Source organism: Mycteria americana, chromosome 5 (genome assembly GCF_035582795.1).
Source record: "Mycteria americana isolate JAX WOST 10 ecotype Jacksonville Zoo and Gardens chromosome 5, USCA_MyAme_1.0, whole genome shotgun sequence".
NCBI classification, from domain to species: domain Eukaryota; kingdom Metazoa; phylum Chordata; class Aves; order Ciconiiformes; family Ciconiidae; genus Mycteria; species Mycteria americana.
Window position 1 is genome coordinate 54,851,609 of NC_134369.1, and position 20,245 is coordinate 54,871,853.

The window sequence follows — 20,245 nt, forward strand, 5'->3', positions numbered from 1 at the left end:
GTCGGCGGGAGAAATATTTGTATGATGCAGATTACTCTTTTGGCTTTTGAAATGCTTTCCTGTACGTGTCCCTCTGCTAGCCCGTTTTCCATGTGCGGATTTCAACATTAGCTGCTTCCCACTTGATGGTTGCTCCCATTGCACGTGTTTCTTTGTTTCCTGAGCACAGAAACAAGTAAGCCTTGTTTCTGTGAGCTATGAAATTTTTCCGAGTCAGAAGTTGCATGGAGATTCTCCCAAATACAAAAAGCAAAGCTCCCTAGTAATAAGCAAATAGAAACTAGGAAGGAAAACAGACTTGAGCATAGCAAAAATGCACAAATTTTTTTTGTGTTTTGTTTTTTAATCCCTAGGAACATGCTTCAGGAAGGTGCACACGGCAAATGGACAGTATCTAGCAGTGATGAAAGTACTGAGGAAAATTCTGACAGTGAAAAACCGTCTACATCTTCACTATTGGATGCTGCACGTGGCAGAACAAGTGGGCCCCAATATCCATGCTCTGAAGCTAGGAAAGCTGCTCACAAGAGAAAGGCTTCTCCCCTGAAGCTCAGTGATAAAAAAATTTCTACAAAAATACCTCCAGCAGAAAAACAGAGAACTAGCCAAGAAGGCTTAGGCTGGTGTCTTTCTAGTAGCGATGAAGAGCCTGAAGATCAGGAAAAGCATGCCCACAAAGAAACACTGAAAGAAGAAAAATGTGATGCACCCAAAGAACACCCTCTGAATCTTTGCAAAGATGATGAACTCTCAGAGAATCGGAAAGCAGAGGAGTATGATGAAACATCCAGTGAAGCCCAAGATACCTGGGATCTGTTGAATGGAGGAAACCCTTTCAGGTTTTTTCTCACGAAAGTCAGAGGAATTGAACAGAGCTATAATTCTGGAGCCCTGCACATAAAAGGTGAACAGGTGGCTTCTACAGAAGTGGGCTTCTGGGAGACTTGCTTGCAAGAGAATGCTTATTTTTAGTTTGTGGGTATTTTTAAATGCAAATGTTCCTTGGTGTAACTGAGGCTTCATATTCTAAATGTGCAAGTTGTAGGAATTGGTTCTGTTATCTTTGCCTTCCTCTTTTAGAAGTATGGTGTATAAAGCATTAATTTGCTGATACTGGTTCTCTTGTAACTTCTGAGTTATGCTGCACAAATCTAATGTGTTTAGCCAAGGCAGATCATATGGTGGTGCTTATTGCTGCTTTCTATGTGAGTTAATCTGGGGAAAACCACTTGCCTTCGTGGCTGTTAAAAGGATACTTTTCTTGGGTGCCTAACCATGCTCCCTGAGTAGCTGTTTGCAGTTGTCTTCATGTTTCTGAGTGGTTTGGACCTAGTAATTCACTATTACTTGATGCAGTACAAGATAGTGCTTCTGAAGTTCTGTGGCTGGGATTTGTGGGCCCGTTTCAATTCAATCAGAAGTGAGTGTAAGTCAAGGTGGAGTGAAGTCTTCGGTGTTACAATACTGATGCTTCAGGAATGCTGTGTAGTAGTAGTTTGATGTAAGGGGGAACAGCTGTATGCACCTGTAAACATCCCCTCATTCAGAAATGAAATCTCATACGTCACAAGACCAAATCAGAAACAAGCGTTAATAAGAGATTTATGCACAGAAATACAGTAAAATGAGGCAGAAAAACTTTGTAGTTCTTTGAAGGAGAACAAACAACTGAAGACCTATACAATTAGGTTGTAACTTTTCCTCAACTTCACGTGCTCCCTATGAGCATTGATTATTGACGGCAGCCTGGTGTTGGAGACTTCACTTGCTTTACTGCTGTATGTCTATCTGCTTTGTGAATTCATTGTGGCTTTTGGCCTGTCCTCTGTTAGGACTAGTTGTCCTGCTAGGTATTAGCTGAGCTGGTGGAGGGACTGAGTTTTTTGTTTGTTTAACCTGCAAAACCAGATTTCTGTAGAGATGGGGCATGAAGTATTTTATCTATCCTAGAAGGTATTTGTAGGATATGTTTTCAAGTTGCTGCTGTGCTTCAGTTATTGAGGTTATAAATCCTCAGTTGGATTAGTTTTCTGTGTTACCATGAATGAACTAAGGATACACATATTCTACAATCAGTCTGCAACAGGCAAGTCTTCAAGCATTAACTATGCCCTTATTGCTTCTACCCTGCCACAGTTCTTCAAGCCCTCTCTATAAGGGAGAGAGTAGTTTGATGTCTCTTTCTCCATATGATCTTGGTCTGTCTTCTAATGAGCGTTTAAAATTTGTTTGAGAGGATTCACGCATTTTATAAACATAAGATCATAAGGGGTTTCACAGGGGAATCAGTGACCTGAATATTCAAAACAGTAAACTTAATTGTGAGTGTTTCTTTTACACCAAGTCTGTGAACAATCTGGCACTTGCGTTGTAGTAGTTATCAAACTGTGCAAGATGTGAAATGTGTACTTGAATCTTTTTTTACTCAATTATGCTTTAATGTTTTTGATAGATATTTTGTCTCCTCTTTTTGGGACTCTAATATCTTCTGCCCAGGTGAGTTTTCTGTTTGCGAAATTGATTTCACTTGCTTATTTCACTTTATTAACCTTAAACTTGATAATCCATGTTTGTGCCATGTAGCTGATATTAGCAGGGAACTCTCTTAAAATACACAGGGAACTCTAAATGTTTTGAACTGTACAACAATTTATTGAAATATAAAAATCATCCCATGTTCTGCTTAGAATTCAGGCAATTATAAGACTGCTTTCTGTCTCCTGTTTTTGGGGAATGCGCAACTGAAAAATGTATATTTATGTGCATATAAATTTTTTTTTGAAAGAAAAGAGTCTTGCAATCTAGAAATGATATTTTTGTTATTGCATAGAAGCTTTTGGTGTCATTCATGGTATAAGCACATGGCAAAGACATGGTTCTTGAGCCAAAGCTTTTACATTATGTGTATATGATTCTTTTCTTCTGCATGGTAAATTTTATGAACACTAATACATGCTTTTGAATAACTTGAACTCATTCCTGAATTGTTAAGAGACATGAAAGAAGCATGTGAAATTCAAAAATACACCTGTTTTTAAAACATGCTGTGTATGATGTAAGTGGTATTGAACAATAACTTTACATAGAAACCTTTTTTGTTGTAGTTCATTGTTCTGACAAACTCTGCTTTTTAATAAGTCTGTTTTATTTTTCTTATGTGCAAGTTTAACTACTGTATAGATGTGGGGTGGCTTGTAAGACAGTATCCGCAGGAATTCAGGTATGTTTATTTTATGAAGATGAAATGATACAGTTTCCAAATCATTCTGTTCATGCAAGTTGCTGCTGTAACTGAATGATAAACACTTGTTTGCAGTTGCAAATTATTGTTACCAATTGTGTATGTGTAGACTCTTGATTTTCCTTGTACACTTATTCCACAGTTGTAGTTCTCTATTGATTTCTTGCCTCTTTTCAAGACTGTTAAATGGTCAGAGTTCAGTATGGCTGGTTTCTGATTCTTATTAATTAACACTTAGGTCCCATTGTGGGCCACGATGACAATGCAGTAGATGACCTATAAAGATGGAACAAGAAGCTTTTTGCCATACAGTTTACTGAGTCAAGAGCAAGGTAATGCAAGAGAAAGGAGGGAATGTAGGAAGGGCACAAGAAAACTATGCAAAAATCATCAGAATGATATGTCATGGATATGATATGGTTGGAGTTGCTGGATATTGTCATGAAAGCAGTTCTTATGTTTGCGTGAAATTCCATTCTGATAATTGCAACCTACTGCAGATGAAGTGGGCATATGACATAGAGTTTTCTCTCCTTTTTTTGCATTTTACTGGAAATGCAGTAAAACAGAGTATTAGGAAGTGAACATGAAACTACTGCCAGAGTAGACCTAGCACTCTCCTTTTCTCTGTCATTCTTCCCATCTTCTCTGTCAGGTAACAATGATTAAATTGTCTTAGATCCACACTGTGTATATCAATACCTTTGAGAGCTTTTATCTGTCTGTTTCTAGGTATACAGACAAGAGTTTTTTACAAGATCTTGTATTATTAGTTTCTATTTTGGTGTCTGATTTACTCCATGCTTCCTGTTTATCCTTTTTTTCCCCGTTAAAGTTTTCTAGGATCTTTGTCTTAGAGGTTCTACTGTAGTTACTGCTTTTCTGAGTTAGTTTATAAGGCATATAGATTTTAGTGCCATCTTCCTGCTGGCACTATCAGATTTAGGGGCCAGAAGGGGCCTACATGAGGGAGTGGTTTAGACTGAATACTAATTCACTTGATGTTTTAATACTAATCTCCTTTTATTTAAGGAAGAAGCCATTGTTGATAGTTCATGGTGAAAAGAGAGAATCCAAAGCTGAACTGCTTGCTCAAGCACGCCCTTATGAGAACATTAGCTTTTGTCAGGTAATTAACATTTGTATCATCCTTTGGTTGAAATTAAGTTGTGTTGCACTCAAAAATCTTGTTATGGATGAAAAGAGACACACCTTATATGGGAAGTCAAGAATTTATTGTTATGCTTTAAGGAATATACTTACCAGGACAATACGAATATGGTAACTATGTTCCTGGTCTTCTATGATTATGGTAGACTGTCACTCACGAAAGATTTGTACAGAACGGCTGCCCACAAAAATGTCATGGGACTCACAGAAGAGCTGCACACCTTCTCCACTAGCGTGTTGCGCTCAAATTCTTGTAATGGCTGAAAAGGAAGCACTTTTTGTGTAAAGTGCAGAATTTAGTTCTAGCGTCGCTGTAATCTTAAGTCTCATTAAAAAATTATTATTTGTCCAAAAATGTTTTAAACAAGAAAATACTGTTACAAATAGTCTCCATAATACTATTTAAATTGTTATGAGCACACTTCCTGACACATGCTGTTTTCTCTTTGATGTTATGCTCACTCTTTTGCTGTCCCCGAGTCAAAGTTATTGGCTTCAGCCTGGGGGAGGGATGTGGTTGTGTCAACTTGCCAGTGTTTCAGGATTTTGCTGGGTGGAGTATGTTATTTATCATGGGGATATCTTACTCTTTGTTAGGAGGAGGATGATCTTGGAATTTTCTTCCTTATCAGGCAGTCTGCTAACCCTGAGTTTCCTAGAGATTGTTGTATTGATGCCAGTTGCAGTTTAGCCCCAGTCAGCAACCAAGCACCCCACAGCTGCTTGCTCACCCTCCCCCTGCAGTGGGATGAGGGAGAGAATCTGAAGAGCAAAAGTAAGAAAACTTGTGGGTTGAGATAAGAACAGTTTAATAATTGAAATAAAATAATAATAATAATAAACTGTAATGAAAAGGAAAACAACATGAGAGAGAGGAACAAAACCCAAGGAAAAAAAAGTGGTGCAACTGCTCACCACCCACTGACCAATGCCCAGCCAGTCCCCAAGCAACAATTGAAGCCCCCTGGCCAACTCCCCCCAGTTTATATATGGAGCATGATGTCATATGGTATGGAATAGCCCTTTGGCCAGTTTGGCTGTGCCCTCTTCCCAGCTTTTTGCGCACCTGGCAGAGCATGGGAAGCTGGAAAGTCCTTGACTAGTGTAAGCATTACTTAACACACTCATGTTTTAGTTGTTGCTATCAACATTATTCTCATACTAAATCCAAAACACAGCACTATACCAGCTACTAGAAAGAAAATTAACTCTATCCCAGCTGAATTGAGGACAATGCCAAACATAGTGAGTTCTCAAGGCCAGGATTTCTGGGCTGCAGTGTGCTATACTAATCAGGTGTTTGCACTAAGGTGTGGAGTAGCAACAATTTTAGATGAAGATTTCAAATATGCTAACAATAAATTCATGGTTTTGCATATAATGTTTCTTTTTCACACATAACAAGAATTCAAATGTAATATGTCCCATATGATAAACTTGTCAGTGTAGTTAATAGTAAGCAGCAGGGGAAAATGGCATTTGTGATGATTTTCCTACTTGGGTATACTTCAGATTCTTCTGGTAGTCTATGTGCATTCCATTATGTTAGTACCCCAAAATGAAATAGAAGTATTTTAATCTTCTCCTCCATGCCCATATTAACTAGCCACAATGTTGAAGCCATCGCTGGCTAACAGTATTTTATTAACATCTGTAACTCATGTTTCATTCTCTACCTAGAAATTGTGCTGTAAATACTCTTTAATAGGAGCAGAGCACTGATAAAAAAGCATTTCTGTCTGGCTTCTGTCCTTTTCTTTGCAATGTTAGCCATTAAGCTTGTAACAGTCACTGTATGCTTCAGAATCACAGAATGGTTGAGGTTGGAAGGGACCTCTGGAGGTCATCTGGTCCGACTCCCCTGCTCAGGCAGGGTCACTTAGAGCTGGTTGTTCAGGACAATGTCCAGATAGGTTTTGAATATCTCCAAGGATGCAGACTCCACAACCTCTCTGGGCATCCCATGCCAGTGCTCAGTCACCCTCACAGTAAAAAAGTGTGTCCTGATGTTCAGAGGGAACCTCCTGTGTTTCAGTTTGTGCCCACTGCCTCTGGTCCTGTCGCTGGGCACCACTGAAAAGAGCCTGGCTCCCTCTCCTTTGCATCCTTCCTTCACTGTGTACAAGTACCTGATCAGATCCCCTCTGAGCCTTCTCTTCTCCAGGCTGAATAGTCCCAGCTCTCTCAGCCTTTCCTCATAGGAGAGATGCTCCAGTCCCTTAATTGTCTTAGTGGCCCTTCGTTGGACTCTCTCCGGTATGTCCATATCTCTCCTATACGGAGCCCAGAAACGGACCCAGTACTGCAGATGTGGCCTCAACCAATGCTGAATAGAGGGGAAGGATCACCTCCCTCAACCTGCTGGCAACACTCATCCTTATGCAGCCCAGGACACTGTCAGTCACCTTTTGCTGCAAGGGCACATTGCTGGCTCTTGTTCAACTTTGTGTCCAGCAGGACCCTCAGGTCCTTTTCTGCAAGGCTGACTGTTTCTGAAAATATTGCTGGTAAGAGACCAGAAATTCTGCTGGAGCAGTTCCAGCAAAGAGTTGCATTGCCATTTAAAGTCTAACTTCTAGAAATTAGTACATTTAAAGGTGTTGAAGGGAAAAATAATGTATTTTGTCATCTGTCCACTAGAGAGCAGTGAAATGAAACAAAATGAAGAAACACCTCTCCTCCTTTAACATTCTTGCATATAGGAATGCACAACAGGAATTTTTAATGATCAACTTTTTAATTTTATAGGCTAAACTGGATATTGCATTTGGAACTCACCATACGTAAGTAACAGCTATGAAGCAGAAAGCTGCACTTCTAAAGATGACCACAGAGTTGGTACATGCAGTTACCGTAATTGGACTAGTAACTAGTGTCTAGTGTCTTAAAGTATTTATGGGATAGGAAGATAGATTATTACTGTTTGTGAAAACATAATTCTGAAGGCCTAATGTATATTGATGAAATTTAAATGTAATGTCTTTCATGTTCTAATGTGTATCTGTTTCATTTATCTGCAGGTTATTTTAAAGCCATAAAACTGTGTTTCATAGAAATTGCTGAGTCTTAAAGAAAAATTTCCTTAATTATTTTGTATTTATAGATGATAGGATTGTTCTAGTTTAAGGAAACAAATCAGTTATTAGGTAGACATAAGATGTGCAAGTTAGACAATTGAAGTCAGTGAACTGCAGGTCCTGGCTCTTAAGTCATGTCTTAATACCAAAACTGTAATGCAGACTTGATCAGTCATTGGCAGGTTGGACACAACACTGATTTACTGCTCAGTTTTTGCAGTTAACATGGATGAGCTGGAAACAATTACTGAATTTTGGTGTCTTTTCAAAGAAAAAACTTTAATTTGATATTATAGAAGTGTCACAAAGGGGGGTTTGTAGATTGCAAGCTACAGACAAGAACAGATTTAATCTTATGTCTTGTAGCAAACATCTTTGGTTTCAAAGCACTGCAGTATTTTTTTAATCAATTAATCCTTTTGTATAACTTGTTTTATAAAACATGACATTACATTAAAACATTGATATGAAATGCCCACTTAAGGGACATCTGTGTTTCTGGTTGAAAGCATACTGACCTCCTCATTGCCTGTTTGGAGAAGAATATGCAAATAAAGGAAAGAAATCAGCATTTAAAAATTAGTCTTGCTTCTCTCTCAGGTTTAGTGAGGGACATAGAAGGAATTGAGGTTGTTTTTCAAATTGATCATTTTTAAAGCTTTAGCTTATTTTCACTTAAGCAGTTTAAGCAGCAGATCTCATTCTCTGTATATTCAACTTTAAGGTTTTTTTTCTTCCACCACACTTTGGGATAAATAAGTGATAGTGATGGTAAATGCTACAGTTCTTTAACCCTTTATTTTAAAAGGTTGTTTTGGGTAGTGTATCTCTGAATGCATGTTCCACTGCAGATGGAACACAAGCGGGTACCAGACCAGTAAATCAGATCGTGGTGGGTAATGAAACAATTTCAACTGCTAAGTTCAACTGCTGTTCACATGGAACCCTGCTCCACTTCGGCCTTCAAAGCTGTCGTTTGAATATTTGCTACTACCACCAAGATCTTTCCAAGAGAAACTTAACAGATTTCACCCCATCAAATATAAAGACTTAAATTCATGTCATTCCTGTTGTATGATGTAAAATTATGTCAGTGATTTTCTTGAGGTAGTGGTGTTTTGGTCAGTTATCACTTTTATATACCTTAATCTTGCACTTTATTTTGCTGTAAAATACTTATTTTGCTGTCAACTCAATTTCTGCTTAGATCAAGGCATAACGCAGATGTGGGGAACTATTTTATAGTTAGGGGGTCTTGCATATTGCATAAACTATGCAGTAAGCAGAGGAAAACGTGCAGGTACTTGAATGTTAGTTTGCTGAACTCTGACATTAAAAGCAGAAATTGCTGAATAAATCATTGTCTAAATTTGAGCCTGATATGATTTGTGTAGCATTATCTCACCATGGGACAGCAATGAAAATAAACGTGTTTTTCCTTACAGCTTTCATTCTTGAGCGTTGGTTTCTATGGAAACCATCTCATCCTTCAGGGTCACATGGATATGCTGTCTTTACACAACTATTGAAAACTTGCATATGAACATTTGAGCACTTATGTTACAAAAAATACAGATGTTTATTTTTAACTCAGTAGTTTTAAAACTCCTTTGTGCTGTAGCTTGACTTTAGATTTATGGTAGCTAAATAGCTTTTTTGCTATGCCAATGGTTAGTTACCTACATATCTCTCTAAAATAAAGTTGTTGATTGAAGAGAAAAGAACTAGGTTTTAATAAATTAAGCTATAAGCAAAGGCCTTTTAGTGTTCCTTACTTCTTTTTTTTTAACTATCTGCAAAGGAATAAGCTTATCTGAAGAACATAGCAAATATAGAAAGTGTTCTGCAAGTATTCATTTTTGCTTTGGGAAATCAGTCGCATGAGATGTTAAGCTGTACTCCAGAATATATCATATGATGCTGCTGACAAAATATATGGGGATAGTCTAATGACTGCCATGTGGGTTTGGCATGCACATGGATTGAAGTCCAAGTGTTTGCACTATGCAGAACAAATCTTTTGAAAATAATTATCTTGGAGCATTGTAATGAATTGTTAATTTATATCCTACTCTCAGTGTACTTAAAACAGACAGTGTTATATATCTTTTTTTTTTTTAAAGGAAAATGATGTTGTTGTTATATGAAGAAGGTCTTCGAGTTGTGATACATACATCCAACCTTATTGCTGAAGATTGGCACCAGAAAACTCAGGGGTAAGCAACAATCTCTAGCACGTGTATGTTCACTTTAATACTTTCTGTAGGTACCTGCTGCTGCTGGAGGCTGGATACTAGGTCAGATGATCCAGTGCTACAAGTCTTGCACTCCTAAGATAGAGCTATCCTGCAGAAAAAAATCAAACCTAGAATGGTGATAGCTGTCTAAGCCTGAACTCTACTTGCTTGCTACTGTAAACAAAATTGTCCTGAACTGGCTGTTACCTTAAACTCAGTCTGACTGATTTAAGGTCATTTATTATGCCATGCTGCTCTTTGTGAAAAAACTACCTAGCTATAAAGTACTCTTTATACAAATCCAAAGCAGCTATTTAAAAATTATCTTAATACTGCAAGAATAACACAAATGTGCAGATGTTCTGCTTCTGCTGTGACTGTATCTAGAATGTAACCTGATAAATGCTGGGCACCATTGGTTCCTTAATACGGTAGATGACCCAGTATCCCTTCCTTGGAAGGAATCTTCTTCTTTTTTTTTTTTGGTGGAAGTTTTTAAACTTAACAGCCAGCTTGGGACATAGTTTTGTCTAGAGCACAAAAAATAGGATTAAGTGACATGTTAATATAAGGCACCTCAACCTCTTGTTTTCTTGGCTATTTTTATGGGAGCATTTTTTGATTAGATCTCCACAGTAACTCAGGGTATAAGATTTCTTCATCAAGCTAATTGAAAATAGCTTTTCAGAAGTTACTGTCACCTTGACATCCATCTTGCTGCAATTAAATATGGCAAGCTTTTGAGGCTTTTCACTTGTCTGAGGCAAGCTCTCATAAGGGTTTTTGAGTGGCAAAAATATAACCACTGATTTTTTACCTTTAAATCTTTTACTTAGGGATGGCTTTAGTATCTTTTGGCAGTTAGCTTTTCAGAAAGCCAAGAAGGCATGAAAATATTTGGGATGCTTAACAAGTTGCCCTACTTGTCAAAGATGAAAAACATTTTTCTTTTTAGCTTTTGCACACTGCAGTAATATGCAGTATCACCAATATGATGGTTCACTGGCTTCTCTGCTTTATAGGCTTCTGAATTACAAAGGATAGTATCATCATGTTGTAAAGTTGATAATGCAGAACCTTTGGTTTCCATGGCTACAATAATGTGCGACTGGAAAGAAATGCTAAATGTTTTCCCTGTGTAGTGCCCACCCTATTTTATTCTGATGGAAGTTCTGGAGAGGCAAGTTGTTATTGTGGGCTACTCTTCAAACTGTGCAGAACTTACAGGTGCCCTAATTGGTATTTTTCTATATCATTACACAAACCAGTAGCTTAGCAGAATGCATTGCAGTGTTCTATTCATACAGAAAATCTTGATGAAAGGACTACTGGTTGGTAAGTCTGAGTCTGGCCTGTTTAACAGTGACAAAAGCTGTAAACATTATGCATGGATAAATGTGTTGAGATTGTTGTTTTCATTCAAAAGCATTAGTTTTATGGTATTGAGTATAAGATGATTCTGTAATTGTAAAGTAAAGGCAAGTCGCTCTATGGTTAGTATCACAATAAATCTGTCTAGTACTCATTTAGGACCTTCAGATGTCTTTAATCACTTACTAAAACCATGTGTTAATGTGTGATGTCCTTGGTTTTGTGGCTTTCTTTTTAGAATATGGCTAAGCCCTTTATATCCAAGGCTACCTCAGGGAACAACTGGTTCTGCTGGTGAATCTGAAACTAATTTTAAATCTGACCTTATAAGTTACTTGGTGGCTTACAATTCTCCTACGCTCAAGGAATGGATAGATCTGATTCAAGAACATGATTTATCAGAGACAAGGTATATGTTATCCTCTGTTTATAGTAACTTGCATGCTTTTTTTTCCCAAAAATTAAACATCTCTGTTAGGACCTATTAGACCATGGATTTGTTTTGTAAGTTTACCTTATTTCAGGCTTAAATGTTCAAACATGAGTCTAACTTCAGCCAGTTTTTTAAATCTATCTTATGCAGATTGTGTTGAATTGACCGACTTCTAGTTTTATAAACATACATTTTAAAGGAATGAAAAAAGGTGCATCAGCAGTAACTTGACAGAAGGTAGCTGTAAGTCATAGGGACTCAGAGTTTCATTTGAGTCAGTCTGGCTTAAATATTTGCTTCAATAAAATTACCAGTGGGAAAAACTGAGTTGTACTTGGTTTGTCATGTAAGAGGGATCATATAAGCAAAGGTTATTGTAATGGGGATTTTATTAAGAATAGGCTTCTGTACTTTTAAGGCCAAGTTCGATCCATATGTGTATGTGTAGAATTTTGCCCGTTACAGGCATGGATCATGTCTGGTAGGCAATGTTATGTTAAGCAATAATATACTTTGTCTTGAAACACTCTTCTCTAATATCACATTGCTGATATTACTTAAAATAATTCAGGATGCTTAATTCTAATAGATACATCGCACATTTCCACTGAAATATGGTATTTGCTTCAGAAAGTGTAAATCTCCTTGGCTTCTTAATAGCAGTTTTATAAGCTGGCAAAAATTTGTTGAAAAGAAAAGCTGAAAAAAGTCAAACTATGGTGGAAATAGAGACTGAAACCTTGTCTAGTTTAATGTATAAAATAAAAAATATGCTTTTTTTGTTTACATGGAGTCTTACAAGATCGGAGGGGGGAAAAAAAGTATGTACCTTATAGTCAGGTGAGATAACAGCCTGAGCTGCTGCTGTTATTCACTTGGTCATCTGCATGAGCTTGGACAGGTTGGCTGAGCCCTAGCTGATGTGAGTTTATGCATGGGTTAGGGAAGAGTCACTTGTTAGGTTAAAGATCAGTTCCTTGCCATATAAAATATGTAGGGAACATTCATTCATGGACAAAGCTAGGCATGAGATGGAGTAAGGAACAGCTTCTTAAACTATCTGTTTGTTGTGACTCTGGGCAGGTCTCTTCTCTGTTTTCAGGGCAAAGTCAAACAGGTTACTAAACCATTATTAGGAAGACATTTGAAAAAGCTGTAGTTTGTATCTGAGCTATTAGGTGCCCAAATGAAGTCTTGTACCTGAATCTGCTGATTTGGATGTAGCAATAGATTGGCTTTAGTCCAAATTACATGCCCAATTCTGTGCCAAACAAGAGGTATTTGCATTTATTGCTAACATCTATCTTCTGCATTTTTGTACACAGAAATAGATGCAGTTCCTGTCTAGGCTATAGAACAGCCTGGTGGTGCATGACAGCTATATAGGATGCTAATAATAAATTGTACAGCTGAAAATCCACTTTTCTTTATATTGTAAATTTTAAGTGTGAAAGGTTAAATGTTTCTGGTTGCACTTCTGTGTTCAACCTTGCAGATAGGTTTTACTTAAATACCTCAATGCTTTACAAACCGAACACTCCAGAGCTGCAAATAACTTGGTGTGTGGTTTTTTGTTGTTTTGTTTTGTTTTTTTTCTTTCTGTAGAGTGTATCTGCTTGGTTCTACCCCTGGACGATATCAAGGTAGTGATAAAGAAAAGTGGGGTCATCTTAGGCTCAGAAAGGTACTAAAACTGTAACCTTTTTTGTTAATATCCTTTTAACGGTAAATATAATTTTGGAGAGCATTATTTAGTTCCTTTCAGTTTTTCCAGCTATGATCAGCAATCTTTTGATACATTTTTACAGTTTAAGTTAGCAATAACATAAGCTTGCAACTTATGACAGTGTAGACTTTGCACATAATATTCCTGGGCAGCATTACCATGGTCAGCTTGTGGTCTGAATTGTCGTGTGTTTACAGATACCTGAGGAGGCACCATCACTCAAATGACTTCCTGTCTGCTGCTGGTGTTTCTAACAAGTGGGACACTATCAAAATCCAGTCTTTTGTGACTGGGAGCCAAATATAGCCTTTTTCAAAGGCATTCACTGAGGAAAGATGTGTTGATACAGACTTTCCTGCACATAGGGGAGAGGCTTATTTTATTTACTTAAATGTTAAGTGCTATTACAGTTTCTTTTTCCCTAATGACCTGGCAATAAAATCAAATTAAAAAACAGTTTGCACATGGATGATGTCATCAATTAAGTCAGGTCTTTTAGTTTTGTTCTACTACATTTCTAAGATTGTGATTTTTTTTATTATTTTAATCAGCTGAATAATTAGGAACATGTTTTGGTTTTTTTTTTTACCCCATCCTCTCCCATGCTATTTGGATAAGCCATAATGGTAAATCTTCATACAAGATTGCATATCAAGTTTGTAGGGCCCCTTCTTTTTCAGTATTTATTTACAATCAGGTAAGGTATTTCATGTCATCTGTTAGATGCCTCTCATAATTGGGGAATTTTCAACCTGCATCTCCTGCTGAAGTTGCGTTGTTTCAAATTTCATTGTGAATTTTACATGGAATTCTAATGCTGTCCATGGCAAACTTCAGTGATACAGTGACATACAAAATGTCTACTTATCACATTGCTTTTCAACACAAGGTTACTCTTTTAGACCTCCTCTAGCTCATGAAGAGCTTGTCCTTTCTGATGTATGTTGTCTGCATGTTTTTTGCCTAGTAAGACACTGAATGAAAACAAAATAAAACAGAAAAAGCCTGTAAAGGATAAAGATGGTCTTGTGGCAAATGTTTCTGTGATTAAAAAGATTAATTTTTTTAGTGACAATGCAGGTAGACCTGGCGACACTATACTGACTGAAGCCATTTAGTTATGTGTCCTTTCTAGAGGGGGGGGAAGAGGTAGCCACTACATACAATTTAATATGTGCCTGTATCCATCTGTTTTTAATGTGACTTTTTAAATTCCATTCACAGCTAAAGAACTCCTCTAAAAGGATTATTTCAATTTTCTCTTCAATTGTTCTCTTTTTTCCCTCTTATTCTGGACTTCTATTGTAGCTGGGGCTTTAGGACATGAGAGGAATTTTATGGCCAACAACCACCAAATATAAAAAGATTTAGTTGTTTAATTTATTGTGACTTCTGAAGCTAATGTTTCATGTTTTTAGGGAAGAGCTGCTAGCATTCTTTTTACCCATTATTTAATGGTTGGCTTTGGTGCTTTTGGACAAAACTTGTGATGTTTGATCTTCTCTTGAAGGAACAGTGGGTTTATTTGGAGAGCCTGATGAATTTTTTTTTTTATTGCAAAGTTAAATAGATAGTATGAATGTTAATCTCGTCTGTTGTCAGAAGTGAATTATAGAGGATTTATTATATCCGAAGTGATATCAAACCCCCAATTAAGGTTTTCTTTGCCTGTTGAAGCCTAACAATGTTTTGATTTCCCTCACTAGCTTTTGAAAGAGCATGCTTCATCAGTACCAGCAAAGGAATCCTGGCCTGTTGTTGGACAGTTCTCAAGCATTGGTTCAATGGGAGCTGATGGGTCCAAATGGCTGTGCTCTGAGTTCCAGGAGAGCCTGGTGGCTGCAGGCAGCAGTGTGACAACTCTCCTTAAATGTGATGTTCCAATTCATTTGGTAGGTCTTTTAGATGCTAGTGACCTTTATTTAACGTTTATTCAATTGTTGCTTAAATCTTAGTCATTGGTTTGCTTTTAACTTTTGGAAGACATTAATGTAGTTTTCATCCTGAAATTATAAGGATGCCACTTAGTGACACTTACTCATGTATCGTATACTATAAAAATGTACTATAATTTCCATCTGCGTGACACTGGACTATATATAATCTAACCAAAATTATATTCTCATTCTATAGCTTATATTCCATTGCATTTTGTAGATGCAGCTGTTTCTGCTGTTGAGATATAAATGAACCCTGAGTGATTAATACCTAAAACAAATTATTTTCTAACCTGGTTATTTTGGTCAGGTTATTAGCACAATTAAGGGGAGGAGCAGAAACAAGTTTGGCAGGAGCTTGTTAAATCAAGGACAAAATGTCGTCAAACTATGCCCTTACTGTGTGCTAATTGCCCCTGCATACTTGTATTTGAGATAGGAGTCTAAAATCTCATAAAATAATGTTAAGAGCTTACTTTGACCACTGTGGAAGTGGTTGAAGCAGGATTGTTTGAGTCTTTCTAGCTAATTTTGGTAAGCTCTGCAAGAAAGGTAAAAATATCTTTGTTACTGGCACACAACTAGTTTTAAGCTGCAGTGTAATGTTACTCATTCTGAAAAATGAAGGTTTTAATGTTTTTTTTTTTCTCAAGTAAGTTTTCTTTAAGGTGATTTTTGTTTGAAAATCCACAGCTTGTGTATTTAGAGCTGTGTTATTAAAGTTATTTTTTCTTTTTCTTTTCCCCCTTCTGTGAAGGTTTATCCTACTGTGAACAATGTGAGGCAAAGTCTGGAAGGCTATCCTGGTAAGTAGATGAACCCCCATTTATTAGCTTTTTGTGGTCATAATGTCCTGCAAAATCACTTCAGTGCTTGATGCTGAATGAAGCTGAAGTTGTCATCTTGCTGAGAACTTGGTAGAATAGGTGGCAGTAGAATCCTTTTATTACTGTTACTGGAGCTCTGATTCCAGCTCTCCTATTGTGATTGTATAGAAGAAACTTTGTGGGGATTGGTATATAATGTTTAAGTCTGTATAGCCATGTTCATATATCACTGTATAAGAAAAAACAGCTCTTCCCCACTGTTCTAACTCCAGTCATGCTTCCATTTTAGCAGAAAATTCAGGTTTGAGTGTGCCAAGTTCTCCTTGTGTTTTCGTTGCAGTGTCATCCTGCACATCAGATACAGTGGCAGATACAGAGAATAAGATGTTTCACTACTCATTAGTCATTTTTTTAATATTGGAATATGTGGTTGTTCTGTACAGTCTTCCTGAGTTTGTGTTCATGAAGTCAGTATATTTGTATAGAAAGCATAGCCCCAGACAACCTGAAAGAGCAAGAGGTACTGTAATATTCTGATGCAGTGAAGCTTCTGTTTCTCAAAAGCAAGCACTTATGTGGATTACACCCATGCATGCTAAGGGAGCTGGCTGATGTCAGTGCGAAGCTGTTGTTGATTAGTCTTCAAAAGGTCAAGGCAATTGGAAGAGATTCATGAGGACTGAAAGAAAAGAATTCTTTCCTGTCTTCAGGAAGGGTAAGAAGGGAGGATCTGGGGAACTATAGACCTGTCAGCCTCACCTTGATCCCTGGGAAAGGTGATGGTACAAGGAATCCTGGAAACCATTTCCAAACATATGATGGACAAGAAGGTGATTGGGAGTAGTCAGTATGGATTTATAAAGGAGAAATTGTGCTTAATTAACCTGATGTCCTTTTACAATGAGATGACTGGATTGATGAATGAGAGGAGTGCACTGGATGTTGTTTATCTTAACTTTAATAAGACTTTCGACACTGTCTCCTAAGACATCATTACAGACAACCTGATGAAGTACAGCTGCATGAGTGGACAGTGAGGCAGATTGGAAACTGGCTGAACTGCCAGGCCTCAATGGTTGTGATGAATGGCACGAAAGCCAGCTGGAGGTCAGCCACTAGCATTAATACTGGGTCCATGCGTTTAATATCTTCATTAATGACCTGGATGGTGGGGCAGAGTACACCCTCAGTGAGTTTGCAAATGATACAAACTCAGAAGGAGTGGTTGGTGTATCAGATGATTGTGCTGCCGTTCAGAGGGACTGTACAGGCTGGAGAAATGGGCTGACAGGAACCTCATGCAGTTCAACAGAGGACAATGCAAAGTACTGTGCTGGGGCAAGAATAACCCCAGGCACCAGTACACGCTGGGGGTTGACTGGGGGAAAGCAGCTTTGCAGAAAAAGACCTGGGAGTGCTGGTGGTCACTAAGCTGAAGATGAGCCAGCAAAGCACCCTTGTGGCAAGGCGGCCAACAGCGTCCTGGGCTGCATTAGGAAGCACTGCCAGGAGGCTGAGGGAGGTGACCCGTCCCCTCTGTTTAGCACTGGTGAGACCACATCTGCAGTGCTGTGTCCAGTTGTTGGCTTCACAGTACAGGACAGACATGGACATACTGAACCAAGTCCAGCAAAAGGCCACAAAGATGAATAAGGGATTGGAGCGTGTCGTACAAGGGGAGACTGAGAGAGCTGGATAATTCTTCAACCTGGAGAAGAGGACTTTCCTGGGAGATCTTACCAATGTGTATAAATACCTGATAGGAGCTATAAATACCTGCAAAGTAGAGGCAGATTCTTCATATGATGCCCAGTGAAAGAACAAGGCAATGGACATATAAATTCAGATACAGGAGATTCCAGTGTACCCTTGCAGCAAAAATGTTTTCTGATGTTTAGAGGGAATGGGTTGCTCAGAGAGGTTGTAGAGTCTCTATTCTTGGAGATACTCAAAACCTGACAGGACACTGTACTGAGCAACGTGCTCTGTTTGACCCTGCTTTGGGCAGGGAGTTATTCTAGATGATCTCCAGAGGGTGCTTCCAACTTCAGTGATTCAGTGATTCTTTGGCATTGCTGAATCCATAAACATGTGTTCCTGTTCCAAGCTGAATACCTATGCTCCTGTGTAGTATGAAGTAGAGTAGCTGTTGAGCTCTTCTAACAATGGGTGGAATTTGAACACAGGGCTAGCAGGAGTGCTTGCAGCTCTTTCTTTCCTCTGAATGGGGCAGTGTTTGGACATATGTAGAAACTGCAGCCAGCGAGTTTATCGGTATCTATGGTTCCTGCAAGTAAGTTAGGGTCTTTTGAAATACATCTGGTTGTCTACAGCATCTGTTTAGCAGAGTTGATACTCTTGAAAGTCAGAGGTGCAGACTGCACAATGACTCCTTACTGTCATTTCTTTCATATTGTGAAATAAATTGGTGAATTACATAACTCTGTGCAAATGAACAGTTCCGTGGACCCCTGCAGTTAGTGCATCCCTGAGAGTAGTAAAGCTTTTGTAACAGGTCCTTATGGTGTCTTCTAGGACAGGTTGAACGCAGTAGGTTTTGCATCATGTTTTTAATACACAACACTAATATAACTCAGTATGCCATGGCTGATTCTTCTTTAAATTCATTTCAAGAAATCACAACATGCATTAGCCAAAGACCAAATCAATACAAATACAGTTTCATCAGAGACATTCTTGCTCTGTGAAATAATGTTGTTTGGTGGATTGTGGGGGTTTTTGCTGAAAGCTGCTTGTTTTATTCCCTCTGGCTTGTATGGGTAATGATTCTAATCTGTTGATATCAAGTGGTTTCATAATAAAAAATTACCCATACACATCTATCTTCTAAGAGGACTTAATTCTATAGCCTGTATACTGTTTCTCTTTTTCCTGGTGTAAATCTGCTACATAGTGTTAGTGTTCAGGAACTTGCTAAATTATAAGAACGAGAAAAAACTAAATCTATGTACCATTTTGTAGTACTGGAGCGTTTAACCATTTTCTGAAAATAGGTAATGAGGATGGTACAGATAACTTATTCTCCAAGCGGCTTGCTGCTTTTAGAATGTCTTTCAAAAAACAAACGTACATGTTCTATTTTTTTCCTTAAGCTGGTGGCTCGCTTCCGTACAGTATACAGACAGCACAGAAACAGCTGTGGTTGCATTCCTATTTTCAGTAAGTAGAACTCAATTATTTGTGGTTTTTTTTAGACTGTATGTTTAAACTTACAATGCTGTCATGTTTGAGTGTTAAAAGCAAGTTAAGGGGAGGTGGTCAGAAGCATGTTATTCTTAAACTCCTTAAAATAAAAGCCTTTAGTTCCTTATCTTCTGGTCTTATCTCCAAAACATAGTCAAAATGTGCTATTTACCTGTAAAAATTATATGGGATACTGTTGCTAATGGAGGACACTACCAGATTTTGGATTCTGTAAACTTCTAAATTAAGCTTTCCTTCTCTGAATTGGAATAATGTTGCTCCTCTCTTTTTTTTTTTTTTTTTCAGTTGTATTTCACTTTCCTACTTGTGCCTTGGTATTAACAGAATTCCAGCTGAGCCACAACAGGGTTAGGAAGGCTTTTTTTGTTTATTTTTTGAGTGCAGCAGTCCTGCTGCAAAAATTCTCAGCCCCTTATGGTAATATCATCTTTTGTTAAAGGTGCCTGACGTTTTCCATTAAGAACTTCTATTTTCACTTGCTACTAATATTGCCAAATTCTAACACATTCTATGCCAGATGTTGCCCTCAGGCTGAATCTTTAAAAACTTAAGCGTGTTTTGAGAACAATGGGAAAAAGTTGTTTTGCACAGATAAAAAAAAAAAAAAATAATTAAATCTGGTAACCTCTTACAAGACCACAGCTCCCCATTCCTTTCACCAGAAGCTTTTACCTCTTCCAGGTGGAAGTTGCACTGGTAAGATACTTTACCCATATCTAAGTAAGAGTTTGTAAAGTTGTGTATATATTCAGAGGGCTGAGAATACAATTGCTAGTTGCAGAGAGCATCCTCCATTCTAGAGTGAACATGATTGCTGCTGTGAGCCTTGCTGGTCAATGTCCAAGGAATGGAACTGGAACAGAAAGCATGTGAGGCTTTGTCTCTCCTGCCTTTGAAGTGTGGCCTCTGAGCACGTTCAGCAAAGGAAGAAAGCTACAAACACCTTCAAGACTTCAAGATTGTTCAGTTGTGATTCAAAAAGTGAGGAGATCATAAAACTG

At 38.0% G+C, this 20,245-nt stretch overlaps 1 protein-coding gene across 1 annotated transcript in view; it reads left to right on the forward strand.

The window, feature by feature from the left end:
* Positions 1–332: 332 nt before the first annotated feature.
* The window catches only part of TDP1 (tyrosyl-DNA phosphodiesterase 1), a 51,933-nt gene continuing 32,020 nt past the window's right edge, over positions 333–20,245 (forward strand). Inside the window, exons 1-11 of the mRNA XM_075503422.1 lie at positions 333–904; positions 2,453–2,496; positions 3,165–3,220; positions 4,274–4,370; positions 7,160–7,194; positions 9,612–9,704; positions 11,335–11,505; positions 13,135–13,213; positions 14,962–15,147; positions 15,950–15,998; positions 19,133–19,199. Coding sequence (XP_075359537.1) covers positions 358–904; positions 2,453–2,496; positions 3,165–3,220; positions 4,274–4,370; positions 7,160–7,194; positions 9,612–9,704; positions 11,335–11,505; positions 13,135–13,213; positions 14,962–15,147; positions 15,950–15,998; positions 19,133–19,199 — 1,424 coding nt within the window. The 5' untranslated portion in view covers positions 333–357. The remainder of the gene's footprint in view (positions 905–2,452; positions 2,497–3,164; positions 3,221–4,273; positions 4,371–7,159; positions 7,195–9,611; positions 9,705–11,334; positions 11,506–13,134; positions 13,214–14,961; positions 15,148–15,949; positions 15,999–19,132; positions 19,200–20,245) is intronic.